At 40.0% G+C, this 19,268-nt stretch overlaps 1 protein-coding gene across 2 annotated transcripts; it reads right to left on the reverse strand.

Moving 5' to 3' along the window:
- Positions 1-1,552: 1,552 nt before the first annotated feature.
- pklr (pyruvate kinase L/R) lies at positions 1,553-12,437 on the reverse strand. 2 transcript variants are annotated; one of them, XM_062992350.1, is made up of 11 exons: positions 12,351-12,437; positions 9,359-9,490; positions 7,934-8,025; positions 5,835-5,966; positions 4,870-5,056; positions 4,224-4,497; positions 3,916-4,066; positions 3,579-3,731; positions 3,220-3,386; positions 2,104-2,285; positions 1,553-1,982 (listed from the first exon to the last, which is right to left on the reverse strand). In XM_062992350.1, exons 2-11 carry the CDS (start codon positions 9,486-9,488, stop codon positions 1,876-1,878), a joined length of 1,575 nt encoding a protein of 524 aa, XP_062848420.1. In that variant the 5' UTR covers positions 9,489-9,490; positions 12,351-12,437; the 3' UTR covers positions 1,553-1,875. The 2 variants fall into 2 exon arrangements, 1 of the variants encoding a protein (XP_062848420.1); XR_010011331.1 differs by lacking the exons at positions 1,553-1,982; positions 2,104-2,285; positions 3,220-3,386; ... (4 more) ...; positions 5,835-5,966; positions 7,934-8,025 and adding an exon at positions 8,605-9,242.
- Positions 12,438-19,268: the final 6,831 nt, after the last annotated feature.

A 19,268-nucleotide genomic window follows, 5' to 3' on the forward strand; every position in this document is an offset into this window, starting at 1 on the left:
AGTCTGTGTGCAGCTTATATAACAGTGTAAATTTATTCTTCCCTCAAAATAACTCAATATACAGCCATTAATGTCTAAACCACCGGCAACAAAAGTGAGTACACCCCTAAGAGACTACACCCCTAAATGTCCAAATTGAGCACTGCTTGTCATTTTCCCTCCAAAATGTCATGTGATTTGTTAGTGTTACTAGGTCTCAGGTGTGCATAGGGAGCAGGTGTGTTCAATTTAGTAGTACAGCTCTCACACTCTCTCATACTGGTCACTGAAAGTTCCAACATGGCACCTCATGGCAAAGAACTCTCTGAGGATCTTAAAAGACGAATTGTTGCGCTACATGAAGATGGCCAAGGCTACAAGAAGATTGCCAACACCCTGAAACTGAGCTGCAGCACAGTGGCCAAGATCATCCAGCGTTTTAAAAGAGCAGGGTCCACTCAGAACAGACCTCGCGTTGGTCGTCCAAAGAAGCTGAGTGCACGTGCTCAGCGTCACATCCAACTGCTGTCTTTGAAAGATAGGCGCAGGAGTGCTGTCAGCATTGCTGCAGAGATTGAAAAGGTGGGGGGTCAGTCTGTCAGTGCTCAGACCATACGCCGCACACTACATCAAATTGGTCTGCATGGCTGTCACCCCAGAAGGAAGCTTCTTCTGAAGTCTCTACACAAGAAAGCCCGCAAACAGTTTGCTGAAGACATGTCAACAAAGGACATGGATTACTGGAACCATGTCCTATGGTCTGATGAGACCAAGATTAATTTGTTTGGTTCAGATGGTCTCAAGCATGTGTGGCGGCAATCAGGTGAGGAGTACAAAGATAAGTGTGTCATGCCTACAGTCAAGCATGGTGGTGGGAATGCCATGGTCTGGGGCTGCATGAGTGCAGCAGGTGTTGGGGAGTTACATTTCATTGAGGGACACATGAACTCCAATATGTACTGTGAAATACTGAAGCAGAGCATGATCCCCTCCCTCCGGAAACTGGGTCGCAGGACAGTGTTCCAGCATGATAATGACCCCAAACACACCTCTAAGACGACCACTGCTTTATTGAAGAGGCTGAGGATAAAGGTGATGGACTGGCCAAGCATGTCTCCAGACCTAAACCCAATAGAACATCTTTGGGGCATCCTCAAGCGGAAGGTGGAGGAGCGCAAAGTCTCGAATATCCGCCAGCTCCGTGATGTCGTCATGGAGGAGTGGAAAAGCATTCCAGTGGCAACCTGTGAAGCTCTGGTAAACTCCATGCCCAGGAGAGTTAAGGCAGTTCTGGGAAATAATGGTGGCCACACAAAATATTGACACTTCAGGAACTTTCACTAAGGGGTGTACTCACTTTTGTTGCCGGTGGTTTAGACATTAATGGCTGTATATTGAGTTATTTTGAGGGAAGAATAAATTTACACTGTTATATAAGCTGCACACAGACTACTTTTCATTGTGTCAAAGTGTCATTTTGTCAGTGTTGTCCCATGAAAAGATATACTTAAATATCTGCAGAAATGTGAGGGGTGTACTCACTTTTGTGATACACTGTATATATATTTGTTTGTAGTTATTTTTTTATTAGTTTAATTTTTATTATAGTGAGTTATTAACTTTAGTGGTAAGATAGATGAAAACTATTAATATCAATCATCTAACATTTGATTAGGGGGTGATATGTGTGGCGCAATGTGCTTGTAGTGGGCTGGTCAAGAAAAAAGTCCAGGGCTGAATTTTGTTCCCAGTCCAGCCCTGGTATCAGTGAAGGAGGGATTTAGAGATTTTACCCTCTACAGTCCATAACATTATTGAATCCATATGAACTGTATGAATTCAGAGGTCCAATCAGAAAACAGAGATCAGACTTCACGTCCAATCAGATTAGAGGATTTACAGGACCGGCACTGCTCTCATGATGTTGGTGTGTCCGGATCCAGGACTCCACCCGGTCACCACGATCACCATGTCACCGGATTTAAAAAAGCCTCGTATCTTACCTGCACACACACACACACACACACACACACACACACACACACACACACACACACACACTCCTGTATTACAGAGGACTGAGCAGCATTACTCTATAATGAACCGACCGTTCGGATCACACACCTATAGCCATGGCAAAATCCACCCGGTTGTCGACGTCATCCGCCCACACGGCGGCGCGCGGGGCCCGGAAGAGGGCGGGGTACACGCCCCGGAGCAGCTGGGACTGACGGCTCACCTGAGCGTTTCTGGTCACAGAGATGATGGGACAGCGGGGGCGGTACCGAGAGAGCATGTGAGCAGACCTGAGGAGAGAGAACAGGTGAGAGGGTGTGAGGGGCGTGGTCTCATCAGGTCAGATCAAAGCTGGGGGGGGGGCAGACGTTCCGAAACAAAACCGAACTGAACTGAGGGGGTGGAGGGTTATCATTACGGAAGATTAAAGGGGCGGGGCCACAAATGAGCTTTCATTTGATTAATGTACACAACAGTGTGTGTGTGTGTGTGTGTGTGTGTGTGTGTTTATGTATGTATGTGTGTGTGTGTGTGTGTGAGTGTGTGCGTGTGTGTGTGTGTTAGTGTGTATACAGTACATAACCAAAAGTATGTGGACACCGGACAGTGATCTTGCTGAGCATCCCGTTTCAAACCCACTGGCACTGATATGAAGTAAATCACCCCACCCACCCTCTTTGTAGTGTGTCTGTGGGAACTTGTGCCTTGTTTGCAACATTCCAATTCATCCCAAAGGTGTTTAGTTGAGGGCGGTACGGTGGCTCGGTGGGTAGCACTGTCGCCTCACAGCAAGAAGGTCCTGGGTTTGATCCCCAAACAGGGTGGTTCGGGTCCTTTCTGTGTGGAGTTTGCATGTTCTCCCCGTGTCTGCGTGGGTTTCCTCCAAAGACGCGCAGTCAGGTTAATTGAACACACTGAATTGCCCTATAGGTGAATGTGTGTGTGTGTATGTGTGTGTGTGTTTGTGTGTGTCCAGGGTGTTACTGTGTGCCTTGCGCCCATTGAAAAGTGACCCTAATTGGATAAGCGGTTAAGAAAGTGAGTGAGTGGGGTGTTCAGTAGGGGCTGAGGTCAGAACCCTGCTCAGGCTACTGGAGTTCCCCCACACCAAACTCACGAACCCCGTCTTTATAAACCTCACTATGTGCTCATGGTTACCATCATGCTGGAACAAGGAAAGGCCTTCCCCAAACTGTGTGTGTGTGTGTGTGTGTATGTGTGTACCTCCCCGTGGTGGTGAGGACAATGATGGCCCCTGCGTTGCATTTAAAGGACGACTCGACGGCCCCGATGGCAGTAACCTCTGTGGGGTCTGAACTGAGGGGGGTGAGATGCCTTAAATCTTCAAACAGCTGCTGATGGAAGAGCGCCGCCTCCGCCTCCCTGCAGATCTACACACACACACACTGTTACAGAACCTACCTGTACGACTCCGCCCACAGACACACCCCTGATACCTTCTATACTGCTAATCTACTGATAATCCACTGATCCACTGGTGATCTACTGATAATCCACTGATCCACTGGTGATCTACTGATCTACCGCTGCACACACACACACACACACACACACACACACACCGAGTGCATCATTGTCACTGCCTCCACCGGGTAGCGCCCTTTAGCTGTTTCTGCAGACAGCATAACACAGTCGGCTCCGTCCAGAACAGCATTCGCTACATCACTGCCCTCAGCGCGGGTCGGCCGAGCGTTACTGACCATACTCTCCAACATCTACACACACACACACACACACACACACACACACACACACACACACACAGGGTATAAAAACAGATTTATATATCATACACAACATGTATGTAACACAGATGACGGGTGTGTGTAGATGTGTGTGTGTGTGTTACCTGTGTAGCACAGATGACGGGGGTGTGTGTTAGGTGTGCGTGTGTGTTACCTGTGTAGCACAGATGACGGGTTTGCCGGCGGCGTTACAGCGCCCGATCATCATCTTCTGAGCAATAAAAACTTTTTCTGCTGGAATCTCGATTCCTAAATCACCTCGAGCGACCATCACACCATCACTGACCCCCAGGATCTCATCAAAACTGATCACACAGGGAAACACGTCACTCCTACTGCTGCTGTGTGTGTGAGTGTGTGTGTACTGTGTGTGTATAGGTGTGTGTGTGTAAAGGTGTGTGTGTGTGTATAGGTGTGTGTGTGTGTATATAGGTGTGTGTGTGTGTGTGTGTGTGTTCTCACTTCTGGACCCCCTGTCTGCTCTCCACCTTGCTGATGACTTTGATGTTGGCACCGTTGGGTCCTAAAGCCCCCCGGATGGCCTTCACGTCCTCGGCTGATCGGATGAAGGAAGCGAAGATGACGTCCACGCCTTCGCTCACCCCGAACTGTAGATCCGCTCGGTCCTGATCGCTCACCGCCGGGAGGTTCACGAGCTCCGCCCCCGGCAGGTTCACACCTTTATGGCTACCCAGAATGCCTCCACTCTCCACCTGGGTCTCCACCCAACCATCACCTGAGGACCAAAGGGGCGGAGTCAAAGGAAGTATGGGCTGTGTCTCTAATCTCTATATTACACAGGCAGTGCACAGTTCATCAAACTATCGTGTCACAGTCCTTGTCTTCAATTACTGTGTGTGAGGAGATTGGTAAGTTCCTTCCCTTCTGCCCCTAACCCAGGTACCTCCGTTTATACAGACAGTAAATCAGACAGTGAGTTGGTGTAAACTAGTCTGTGATAGACTGGCACCCTGTTTTGGGTGGGTGGTTTAGGACATCCCCCCTACCCCAGCTCTGCCTACTGCTTGGTAAACAGAACATCTCTAGCAATATTTAGGTGCACTATGTGTCTGTGTGAGTGTGTGTGTGTTTGTACGTGTGTGTGTACCTATCTTTAGCACGGTGAGGGCGATCAGTCCATCGTCGATGTAGATGGTGCCGCCCGTCTCCACCACATGGCACAGATCCGGATAATCCACCCAAATTCTGGAGCTGTCTGTAACGCTGCGCTCCTTTTCTGACGTCACCACCCTCACCATCGAGCCTCGCTCCAACCTCACCTCATCATCAGCGTTCTGTCACACACACACATGTACACACACACACACACACACACACACACACACACACATGCACACACACACACACACACACACACACACACACACACACACACACACACACACACACATGCACACACACACACACACACACATGCACACTTATACATACACACACACACACACACAAACACACATACACTTATACATACACACACACACACAAACACACACACACTTATACATACACACACACACACACACAAACACACATACACTTATACACACACACACACACACACACACACACACATGCACACACACACACACACACACACACACACACATGCACACACACACACACACATGCACACACACACACACACACATGCACACACACACACAGACTGTACGTGAGATGAATGATTCTGAGTAAATTGAGCTGAATTATTCAAATATTAATAAAAATGAAAGATTAAGATGAAATGTTGATGATTTTAACATTCGTCTCAGTTTAAACGTCTTCAGGTGAAGCTGCAGATCGTCTCCTCATATCATTTATCCACTTTAATAAAATAATCTGTAGCATCCTGCAGCGGCGTTACGACACGCTGGCTTTAGTCTCATTGTTTAAATTATTGTAATTTATTATTTTTCTAAATATTCAAACTTTATTTGTAAATAAAAATAAGAGCAGAATTCTACAGACTGCAGCTTTAACAGAGTTCAGACACCTCGGACCATCGAATTATCCTCGTACTGGACCTGAGTGTAAACGTGTGTGTGCACTCACCCCGCGCACCAGACCAGTTCGGATTTCAGGACCTTTGGTATCCAAGGCGATACCGACAGATCGATACAGCAAGGGGTCAGAGGTCAACGACTCCACGGCTTTCCGAATATTCCTGATCGATTCTCTGTGGTACTGAGAGAGAAGAAGCGGAGGGTCAGACGTCCAGCAGCAGGTTTCATTTATTAAAGCTGTAGCTCATCACACAGACGACGTTATTAAAAATGAAGTGGAATCAGAAGCAGTGAAGAGTGAGAGCAGAATTCAGGTGGTTTTTGTAAGGTTTCCTGCGGCGTTGGGGTTAACCTACCTTGGTCCCCGGCGTTGCAGGAATTACAGATCCTCTGGAACAAAGGCCTTAAATTAGAGGTCTCCTAATTAAGGCTGACGACCTGCAGCTGCACCTGCTTATTTAAGCAGGCACCATGCAGCGACAGGTTGTCATGCCTTTAGCCCTGTTTCGTTTGGTTTGGTTGCTTTTTGTTTTTTTTAGTCCCAGCCACAGCAAGGTGTGGTTGGTGACTTAGCCATCAGGCTCTCCGAACTTTGCGACGGCGAGTTCGGCGTGTTCCTTGCACTATACGGGTTGGCTGTTCTCCCCCGCCGCTTATGCGGTCTTTGGGAATTCAGCCCATGAACCCGTTATGCAAGCGCTCCGGGTTGGCTGTTTTTCCCCCGCCGCTTAAGCGGTCTTTGGGAATACAGTCATCGCTCCGAACGACGCGACAGCGAGTTGTGTGTTTCTCGCGGTAAACGGATTGGTTGCATTCCAGCTGCGGCTGACGTTCAAGCCATCCGTTTCCCCGAACATCGCGACGGCGAGTTTGGTGTGTTTCTTGTTTCCTAGAGGTGAGCTTCTGCCTGGTGACAGCATGGTGCGACTAGTGACAGAGCCACCGGTTTCCTCGGACTGCGCGGACGCGGGTCCGGATCATTCTCTTGTTTTCTATAGGTGAGCTTCTGCCTGGTGTCAGCATGGTGCGACTAGTGACAGAGCCACCTGTCCCCGGACATTGCGACGGCGAGTTCGGGTTATTCTCTAATTTCCTCTATGGAGAAGCTCCTGTCCTGCAATGCCGGTCGCGACGGCCTCGCAAGTTGCGATGGGGATTCGCGACTCGGTTTTATTTTCCTTTGTTAAAACGTTATATCCCTGATTATTATTTGTTTACTTTTATTAATAAACTTTTTGTTATTTAACTCTGCATCTTGGGTCCTCCTTTTTCCCCCCACATAACAGTTTTACATGATAAACGTTCTGTTACAGCTCACTAGTCGTCGTGGTTCTAACTGAAAGTGTTTTTGTGAAGCGGTGAGATTCAGTTTCTCTCCACTGTGTCAGTGCGTCACTTCTTTTAGATATAGAAATACTTTATTTGTCATATATACATATACAGTTGTACAGTACAATGAAATTCTTGCTTTGCATATCACAGCTTGTTTGGAAGCTGGGGTCAGAGCGCAGGGTCAGCCATCGTACGGCGCCCCTGGAGCAGACAGGGTTAAGGGCCTCGCTCAAGTACCCAACAGTGGCTGCATAGCAGAGCCTGGATTTGAACCACCAATCTTCCGGTTGATAGCCCAAAGTTCCACCCACTACGCTACCACTGTCCCAACTTCTGACGGTGTCACATAAACAGTTCGTCTGATCGGCGATGCTTTAAAAAATTCAGCAACAAACTGGGTTCAGTCAGACTGAGAGCAGCAACAAGCATAAAAACAACAAACTTTATATTTTTGTTTATGAGTTTTTTGGAAAGTATTTTAGCTTCTAAGCCTGCGAGTGCCGCTGTGATCAGGTTCATGTTTAAATCTAAAAGATAAATATTAGATACTTTATTAATCCTGAAGGAAATTAAAGAAATAATGCATCTGATGTACGTACAACACAAATCAGCTACAATTACAAACTAACTCAATCCAGAGGGATAAAGCAGGGCGTGGCAACCACTCCCCCGCAACAAGGCTGCTGATTTACACCTGGTTTAGGTAGTTAGAAGAAATTACTGTTCAGCTTTTAGATAATGGAACAAGCGTCTGTTTTATCTTCACACTTCTTTTTTCCTGTACCTGTACACACACACACACACACACACACACACCTCGTGGGATCCGTGGGAGAAGTTCAGGCGAGCGATGTTCATTCCAGCATTCAGCATCTCCTGCAGCTTCGGTACAGAACGAGACGCTGGACCTGGTCAACATCACATACCATCATATCATCAGAGGTGGAAAGTAACGAATGTCATTTACTCGCGTTACTGTAATTGAGGAGTTTTTTGTGTACTTGTACTTTTAAGGGTGATTTTAAAAGTGTTATAAATGTAAATGTTTGGAGTTTGATGTTTCGTTATTTGAGAACACAGTCTGATGTGAAAGAATGATGAAGTTTTGTCTCTTACATCTTGAAGGTTTTCTTTGGGTCATTTAGTGAAAGTCACAACACCTGTAACCCTGACTTGTGTTGAGTTCTCAGATTTGCAGTATAATGTTGTTTGGTATTTGTTGGTGATGAAAAGAAGGCTGGTCTATAGAATAAACAATTAATGCCAACTTCAGTGCTTATACAGTTAGAAAAAGTATTATGGGATGGTCTGTACTAAACTGACACATTACACATCCCTAAATGTTTTAAATGTTGTATCAACATGTTTTTTTTCTATTATATTTTAATTAAAAACAACAATTGTGAGATTTATATCCACTGGTCCTGTTTGCATTACACAGGAGACCCCCCCCCCCCCCCCCCCGTTAAACAAGTAACTCAGTAACGTTTACTCTGAGTACATTTTAATTAGGTGATTTTTAGACTAGTAATTTTACTCGTACTTAAGTAAAAATCATTAAAGTAATAGCACTTGTACTTGAGTACAATATTTTAGTACTCTTTCCACCTCTGCATATCATCACATACCATCATTACATCATCACATCATAACATTACATACCATCACATTACATCATCACATCATCACATCATAACATTACATACCATCATTACATCATCACATCATCACATCATAACATTACATACCATCACATTACATCATCACATCATCACATCATAACATTACATACCATCACATTACATCATCACATCATCACATCATAACATTACATACCATCATTACATCATCACATCATCACATCATAACATTATACCATCACATTACATCATCACATGAGTTTATAATTGGACCGACATTCAGCAGAGGGGGACAAAGAGGCTTCTTTAATTTAACCCTTCACATTCCAATTGAATAGGCAGGTATGAAGGATGTATTTGCTTAGATTTGTATTTATTTAAATATAGTTGCCAAATTAAGATAAAATTTGATCTGATCACTTCTAGTATTATTGTATTATCTGAGGCACTCTCTGAGGGCCTTGCGGGCCCCTGACGGTTCCTCTCTAAATAAACAATAAATAAAAAAATAAAACAATGATCAGTGAACTTCAGGTCAACAGGAATGATTTATAAAAATAACGAATTTTGTTTCTGTCCAATCAGAGAGCTGGATACTGACCAATGGTGCAGATGATGCCAGTGTTCCGTGCTACAATTGGTTCCTGATCAATATCCAATAAACACAGATGCTCCAGGAAGGAATCCCCTGTAGACGAGTGCGCCTGCTGCTGCAACACCGACTTCATCATCACTGAGAGACAGAAATACAGAAATCATCAAAGATTCTGTTCGTTTGTCTTTGTGAACATATTTAAACACCTGAACATCTGAGCTTCATGTGAACAGTACTGAGAGACGGAGCTTCTATAACTAAACTAACAAAATGTTAAAAATTACATTTAAACACGAGCTGTAAAATGTAAAAATGTGATGAACAAAAATGGAAATTTATTGTGAGGAAAAAGTTAGGACACCCTATACCCTAATAGCTGGTGTTTCCCCCTTTGGTTGAAATAACCTCAATGAGACGTTTCCTATAATCATCTACCATCTCTGACATTGACCGGGAGAAAGTTCTTCCCTCCATGCAGAATTTCTTCAGCTGTGTGAGGTTTGAGGGGCTTCTTGCATGCACAGCCCGTTTCAAATCACCCCACAGCATCTCGATAGGATTAAGATCCGAGCTTTGACTCGGCCATTCCAGAACCTCCATTTCTTTCTTTTGATTCATTCCTTGGTGGATTTACTGAAATGTTTTGGGTCGTTGGCATGTTGCATGGTCCACCTCCACTTCAGCTTCAGTTTATGGACAGATGGTCTCACATTTTCTTCAAGCACCCTCTGATACAGTGAAGAATTCATTGTGGATTCTATAATGGAGAGCTTGCCAGGCCCTGCTGCTGCAAATCAGCCCCAAACCATGACATTTCCACCTCCATGCTTCACAGTTGGTATGAGGTTCTTCACCGAACATGTCTTCTGTTTCTCTGTCCAAATAATTCAGTTTCGGATTCATCTGTCCAGAGCACATTGTTCCAGAAGTCCTGGTCTTTGTCTCGGTGTTTCTCTGGTAAACTTTAGTCTCCTGATGTTTTTTTGGACAGCAAGTGTTTCCTCCTTACACACCTCCCATGAAAATCAAACTTGTGCGTCTCTTTCTGATGGTAGATGATTGATGTACCTTGCTATCAACTGTGGCAGGAGCTCCTGTAGGTCCCGTGATGACATTGTAGGATTATTGGAGACTTCTGCTCTTGGGCTGAACTTGCTAGGACGACCTAACCTGACCATGTTAGCAGTTGTTTTACATGTTCTCCACTTGTAAATGATTTTCTGGACAGTGGAACGGCTGATTTCTAATTGTTTTGAGATCTTTTTAAATCCCTTCCCAGACTCATATGCATCTACAAGCTTCTTTCTGAAGGCCTGAGAGAGCTCTTTAGATCTCACCATGGTGATAACACTCACTTCAACAATCAAGATCAAACCAAACTAACGTCTGAGCTTTAAATAAAACTCCAGTGTCCTCTAACGATGCTCTAATCACTGCAGCTGATGTGGTGACCGGATTCTAATTGTACACATTTTAGTTAGTAATAAATGTGGGCGTGTCCTAACTTATTCAAATGACTGTATAATCAGTGATATGCTTTATGATCTGGCAACAGTTTAGGGAAGGGATGTTATATGAATGTTATATGAATGTTATGTAAAGGTTACATGAATTTTATATGGATGTTATATAGATGTTAAATTGGTGTTATATGAATGTTATATGGATTTTATATAGAGATTATAAGAATGTTATATAGAGGTTATAAGAATGTTATATAGAGGTTATAAGAATGTTATATTAATGTTATATAGAGGTTATATGAATGTTATATGGATTTTATATAGAGATTATAAGAATGTTATATAGAGGTTATAAGAATGTTATATAGAGGTTATAAGAATGTTATATTAATGTTATATAGAGGTTATATTAATGTTATATGAATAGTTATATGAATGTTATATAGAGGTTATAAGAATGTTATATTAATGTTATATAGAGGTTACATTAATGTTATATGAATGTTATATGAATGTTATATAGAGGTTATAAGAATGTTATACGGATGTTATATGGATGTTATATGAATGTTATGTAATGGTTATATGAATGTTATATGAAGTTTACATAGAGGTTATATTAATGTTATATGAATGTTATATAGAGGTTATAAGAATGTTATACGGATGTTATATGGATGTTATATGAATGTTATGTAATGGTTATATGAATGTTATATGAAGTTTATATAGAGGTTATATTAATGTTATATGGATGTTATATGGATGTTATATGAATGTTATGTAATGGTTATATGAATGTTATATGAAGTTTATATAGAGGTTATAAGAATGTTATATGGATGTTATATGGATGTTATATGAATGTTATGTAATGGTTATATGAATGTTATATGAAGTTTATATAGAGGTTATATTAATGTTATATGATGGTTATATGGATGTTATAACAGAATGTATTTGCACCGCTCGTGTGTCTCTGTTCTGTAAATGATTCTCTAGTGAATAAATAAACCTTTGTACTAATAGATCCTCATCACACCCACTGATCACACTGAAACAGCACTGAGAAAAAGTATTCACCCCCTCCAACTCTCTCTGTTATTATAACTGTATTACTTACATGATCTAATGTTTTAATTCATTTTTATTTGATTTCTCTTTATCATCAACTTTTAATTATCTAAAATCGTTCAGTGTTACAAACATACATACAACCCACAAACACTCACAATCTGCGTTTAAACAAATTTAGATTCCTTACACTATAATAAACATTAATTAAACATTTTATCATTATAAATATTATTTATATTATTATTCGTTTTTATTTATAATAATAGTACTTATTTCATTGCTTAACTAATTTATTATTAATTCTTCATAGAAATAACTTTCAATACAACTCACACATCTTTAAAATACAATTACTGCAGAACATTATAAATAATAATAATAATAATAATAATAATAACAATAATAATAATAATATTATACTGAAGTTCATTCTCAGATAAAATACAAATATTTCTCACCTTCAGACAGTCCGATCAAAACCAGTTCAGTTACTGACACACACACACACACACACACACTCTCTCTCACACACACACACACACAAACACTCACACACACACACACACACACACACACACACTCAACTCAAACTCAAACGAAGCTTTATTGGCATGACAAATAATGACATTCGTATTGCCAAAGCAAGTTACAGAGAAATATAAAAATAAAAATAAGAAAAAACAAAAATATACAGAACAGTTACATGTGCAAAAAATATAGAATAGAATAAAATATTTATAAAAACAGTGCAAAATAATAACAATAAAAAGTATAATATTTACATTAATGAGGTAGTAAAACAATCAGTTTGTGTGTGTGTGTGTGTGTGTGTGTGTGTGTGTGTGTGTGAGTGTGCGTGTGTGTGTGTGTGTGTGTGTGTGTGTGAGTGTGCGTGTGTGTGTGTGTGTGTGTGTGTGTATGTGTGTATGAGACATGGTCACCCACTGTCCCTCACCTGGTGGCAGGTGTGTGTATAGAGTGCTGCTAGTGTGCAGCTCTCTCTGTGCTCCCCCAGTAGGTGGGGCAGTTTGTCGGGGTCTGGGAGGGAGGTAAAGTTGAGGATGATGTTATTAAATTTAGGGAAGAATTGGGAGCGGACGTGGTGGTACTTGGTACACCGGGTGAGGAAGTGCAGCTCCGTCTCTACTGTACTGAGAGTGCAGTGCTGACACAACCTCTCCTCCCGGGGCAGCCAGGACCGGGTGTGTCGCCCCGTCTCCACGGCCAGGTCGTGTGTGCTCAGTCTGTACCTCGTCAGGGTGTTTCTTAATTTAGGGTCAGATACTGCACTCAGATAATCTGCTGCACTGTAGTGTCTGTTTAGGGCCAAATAGCACTGCATTTTACTTTGAGTTTTAGTTTCAGTTTCCCAATAATTCAGATATTTAGTTCGGATTTTTTGTGTAATTTGGTTTATTCTAATTGGGTTTACAGATTTCTCTTGTTCCTGAGTCTTTATTGTGTTAGTGTGTGTTAGTGGTGTGTCGGCGTGTGTTATTACAGTGTCTGTGTGTGTTACTTGTGTATCTGTGTGTGTTAGTGGTGTATCTGTGTGTGTTAGTGGTGTATCGGTGTGTGTTAGTGGTGTATGGGTGTGTGTTAGTGGTGTATCTGTGTGTGTTAGTGGTGTATCTGTGTGTGTTAGTGGTGTATCTGTGTGTGTTAGTGGTGTATCGGTGTGTGTTAGTGGTGTATGGGTGTGTGTTAGTGGTGTATCTGTGTGTGTTACTGGTGTATCTGTGTGTGTTATTAGTGTGTCGGTGTGTGTTAGTGGTGTATGGGTGTAGTGACTCAGGACCAGTTGGATGAGGGGACTGGTATGTTTGCTCAGCTCTTGGTGTTTCAGGGCTTTATAATGATAAGTTTGGGGGTCGCTCTCATTTAGATGGTTCCAGAAGTTGATGCTCTTCTCTGTATGTTTATAATTAGAGGAAATCGGCCTAATTCTGCCCTGCACGCATTGTTCGTGGTGTATCTGTGTGTGTTAGTGGTGTGTGTTGGTGTGTGTTGGTGTGTGTTCGTGGTGTGTCTGTGCACCTTTAGGATGCTTTTACAGAACTCTGTGTGCAGGGTCTCTAATGGATGTTTGTCCCAATTATGGAATTGATGGTGTGTAAGCGAACCCCAAACTTCACTGCCATATAGAGCAATCTGCTCTGCGAGCTTTTTCTCTCAGTTCATTTACTGCCGGGTTAAAGTTTCCTGTGGAACTGATGTTTAGTCCGAGGTAAGTATAATCTTTAGTGTGCTCAATTTCATGGTGTCCTAATTTATATGTGTGTTTGGTTCCACACTGTTAGCGCTCTCTGCTGGTTAGTGAGGGTGTTTGCATTAGTGGAGGATATTGGGAGAATTAAAGCTGCAGTCGGTGCTTTATGTAGCTGTTAGCTGAAGGTAACTGGTGGATCGGAGGTGAGACCAGTTTAAAATAAGAAGTAAATGATGGTGATGAAACTCACTGTGTAATCGGTAGAATGTGGTTTTAAACTGTGTCCATATTTAGTGTGAAATGTCGGCTGTTACTGAAGATAAAGAATTTGATTGATTTGGATTTTTACTTAAAACTAATTATATTCTGACAGAAAGTGCTGACAGGCCCTCGAGTTACTGCTCACAGATAATATCGTCATTATTAAAGGTTCAGAGTTCAGTATAAACTCATACTGTATTTACTGTATGTATTTACTGTATTTACTGTTAACTGTCTGTATTTGTTTTTGTTTTTTTTTTGTTTTTTTTAGCAGGCAGTGTTTCCTTTTCTCTTCACATTTTGTTTGAGCATCATCCTGGAATGGGCTAACATTTAAACTTTATCCATGTTAGCTGAAACTAAACCTTTAATGCCTTCCAGTGTAGACCTGAACAGGTAAGAACTCAGAGGTCAGAGTGTGAGCAACATGCTCTATTAGTCTCTCTATAGACTGTATACTATGGTCTCTATATATACTATGGTCTCTATGTATCTACGTATACTATGGTCTCTTTGTATCCTATGGTCTCTATATATACTAATTTGGTTTGTTTTATTTGAGTTGGTTTCCTTTGGGTGGTCTGATTTTCACCTTCCTCCCAAAAACATGTAAAAGTTGTTTTGTTTCTGCTCTGCCCTGCACTCGGTGTTTTCAGGCGGTGCTGGACCCACAATAGCTACTATAACCAGCATAAAGTGTTTACTGAAGAGAAAGAATGAGTACATCCTTGTAAGAATAAAAACATTATTTTTTGGTGTATTAGTTGCACCCCTAGTTAAAAGTGTCTAAAATCAATCTGAATGATATAACTCTAACTGAGAAAAGCTCCCTGTCGCGGATAATGACCACTAGGTGGCTGTACTGAGCTCTAACACATTTGGGATGAATTGGTACACCAGGCCTTCTCTTCAGTGTCTAACCCTACAGATACTCTTTTGGCCTAAACAAGTTTCCACATACACACTTCCACATCTTGTGGAAAGTCTTCCTAGAGGAGTGGAGGCTGTTATTGCAGTGAAGGGGGTGGGGGCTCCTTATTAATGTCCATGGTTTAAAATGGGGTGTGTGATGAGTTCATGATCAACTGAACACAAACTTTAATCACTGATCAGGTGAAATTTAATGTACTTTAGTGTTCTAGTGTGGTGGGTCATCATTTTATTTTATTGATTTGATTAAAAACTGATTGTAAAAACTGCAAACAGAAACGAATAAATGAATGAAGAAAACATAGAGACTCATTTATTATTTATTAGACTTTCTCATTTATTATTATCTAAATGAGACTATTAGATAAACTAACAAACCAAATCAGTAGTAAAAGTGAGTGTTAAGTTTCTGAATTAGGCACATCATCACTGAGATCCTCACACACATCAGACTTTGTTACTGAATTGTTGTTTCATGCTGTTAAATCATCAGTAAAAAGTAAATTCCAATTTAACAAACATCAGAGCTCTAAACATCAAACATCATCTTCAGCTCCTACATTCCCCTCACAGTGTTTAGATTCTGAAGGTAACAGCATGTCTGAGGTTTGATGTCCATCCACAACTCCTGCTCAGTTACATGAGAGACACAAGAATTGCGTTTGGACAATCAGCCCCCGACAGCCAATCAGAACCAGGAACTCATATCACAGCTATAAAGTCTCATAGATCCATCATCGTCTTCTGTTGAACAAAAACATGATGCATGTAAAACAGAGGAATTTTTTTTTTTTTTTCAATTATGTAATTAAATTGTTGGAGATGCATCAGTTACAGAACTGATATTTTATTTGTGGAAGGAAAATTTTAAAGCTGAATTCATTCTTATCACTCAGAAGCTCATTACTAATAAATCCAAGAGCATCCGTTTGTCTTTTTTTCTATTTACTGATTTTTCTATTATTACAAAAAGAAGATTCACATCATTTTACATTCCTAACACATCTGTTCTTTCCTACCAGAATTAAAATGCTGCATTTTAAATGACTTTATAATTACTTATAATTTACACAGTCAAACATTTATGCGCCCATCTGACCTGTGAAATGTACTAATTTACAGCTTAAACATCTAAAATAAATCTCAGTAAATGAAAGAAATGTTATAACAATAATACGTTATTATAAGATTGTTTATTTTCAATAACCACACCAGAGGTGATTATTCAGTTTCATGTTTTTGCTTCTTTCAGGAACTAAATAAATAAACTATTTGCTAATAGAATAATCGTATAAAAATCAAATCTACATTTGTATAATGAGGAAAAATTATTAACAGCAAGTGAAATAATTCTGTATATAGAACAACTAACCCAACATTAATCATTATTAGATTATGAGAATTATTTTAGACTGTTGTACTTATTTTTATTAATATTACAGTGATTTTAAGAAATAAAAGTCTGAATGATGTTTACTGCAGTTTTAATAGACTAGAAGTTCTAATAATTGTACAGAAACATTTTACACGCCGGGGAAAAATAACAAGAGTGAAATGATTATACAGCAGTTTATCAGTTTAGTATATTAACGTCCTTCATTATTCTGAATTATTTCAGCTATTTTAGATATTTTATTGTTTGTTCTGTTCTTGTTGGCAGATGATTTTGTCTGATTCATGAAATAAAAGTTTGAAATCACAGAAAGATAAAATGTGACTTTACTGAATTATTTACAATTATCTATAAATGATTTTATAATTTGTGTATAAAAAGAACATCTAAGCAAATTAAATCAAATAAAATATTTTGACAATTTAAGTGTTTTTATAAATGAATTCTAAATTTCTAAATGATTTCTGATTATTTAGCTGCTTTTTAGGAAATAAAAGCTTAAATGCATAAATATTTTGAAGTCACTTTTAACATTTACAGTTGTTTTTTTTAATCTGTTTATATTGAAGATGTTATTAGATTTAATATTTTGCTGTGCAGTTCTTGATGCATATAAAGCTAACAGAATCTCTGAGTTTTAATTACCGTTGGTGTTCCAGATGAGAGATGTGTAGATCAGAAGGTTGTTGGTTTGTGAGTCCTGCTCCGTCTCTCTCTGTACTGATCAGTGTGTGAGTCTCGACGTTTCTCTCCATCTCATTACATGCAGCTCTGGGGTTTCCTAAGAGACTCCAACTCAAAAGAGAAAATCTCTCCAACCACAATACACGCTGAAAGTGACAGGGGGCATGTGGGGGGGCAAAGAGGGGGCAGAGACAGGGGTGAGGGGGCAGAGAGAGAGAGATGGTGGACCGGTGGACAAAACAGAACAGAAGTGACCTGGTGGGTTTAGTTGGGTTTAAGATGCCCGGTGCACCCCTGCAACACTTGAACTTGATAAAGTGAGGATTATAAACCTGAGACTGTAAACATCATTATCATCAGTCATTTAGAATGAACTCAGTACTCACACCTAGTGCAAAATAATCATACGAGCAGAAGTATGTGGACACCTGAGTATAAGCTTGTTAGACATCCAGTTTAACAAAACGCACGGGCAATAATATTGATATTAATAATAATAATATTAATAATAATAATAATAATAATAATATTAATAATAATATTCGTGATAATAATTAATATTAATATTAATCGTAATAATAATTAATATTAATAATAATAATAATAATATTAATAATCGTAATAATAAATAATAATACAATTAATAATAATAATATTAATAGTAAAATTAATAATAATTATAATAATAATAATAATATTAATACTAATAATAATAATAATAATTATAGTAATAATAATAATAATAATAATAATATTAATACTCTCTAAAACGCTCTCTAAATATTTCAGTTTTGTTGCTCTGCTGATTTTATTTCCACTCGTTTATTTACATGTTATTTACTGTGTTGTGTGAGCATCAGTGATTCTGGTGCGTTTATTAAACTTCATGTTGATCAGATGAGAAACGTAAAAGTTCCTATAAAGAAAAATTCTAATTAATTATAATTTGACTGGCAGGTTCAATACAAGTCACTGAGTATTTTCTTTAGATTAAATTTTTTGTTTTAATTTCATTTTAGAGAAAGGGCGGCACGGTGGCTCGGTGGGTAGCACTGTCGCCTCACAACAAGAAGGTCCTGGGTTTGATCCCCAGGTGGGGCAGTCCGGGTCCTTTCTGTGTGGAGTTTGCATGTTCTCCCCGTGTCTGTGTGGGTTTCCTCCCACAGTACAAAGGCGTGTAAGTGAGGTGAACTGGAGACTAGTTGCTGGTTCAAGCCCCACCACCGCCAGGTTGCCACTGTTGGGCCCCTGAGGTCCTTAACCCTTAATTGCTCCAGTTGTATCAGTCATAATTGTAAGTCGCTTTGGATAAAAGCATCCACTAAATGCTGCAAATGTAATTAAATTAGGTTTAAAATCTTGAACACATGAATAAATGTGACTCTGTTTATCTGAAATTACTTCCAGTTATCTACAAATGATTTTAGTTCGTGTATAAAATGATTTTGTACAATACAAAAAACGGCGTCTAAACAAGTAAAATCATTACAAACACAAACATGTTTTGATAGTTTAAGTATTTTAATAAATTTCTAAATTATTTCAGATTATTTAGGTGTTTTCTAGGAAATTAAAGCTTAAATGCATAAATGTTTATCTCAATAATAAAATGACTGTTACCACTTACAGTTTCATAATCATCTCTTTATATTTATGTTTTTGTGCTGTGCAGTTCTTGATGTATATAAAGCTACAGCATCTCTGAGTTTAGATCAGTTGAGGAGAGTTTATGGATGTTCTGTTGATGACTGATATACGGGGAGGAAACACGTATTCATGCACTGATGTGTGTTTATTATTTTATATCATTTTATTATTTTAAAATATCCACTTATATTCCACACACTTGTGACTTTGTACCTATAAATATAGTAAAAATGAGTCTTTATAAACACTCTA

This window comes from Trichomycterus rosablanca, chromosome 3 (genome assembly GCF_030014385.1).
Source record: "Trichomycterus rosablanca isolate fTriRos1 chromosome 3, fTriRos1.hap1, whole genome shotgun sequence".
In the NCBI taxonomy this organism is placed as follows: Eukaryota; Metazoa; Chordata; class Actinopteri; order Siluriformes; family Trichomycteridae; genus Trichomycterus; species Trichomycterus rosablanca.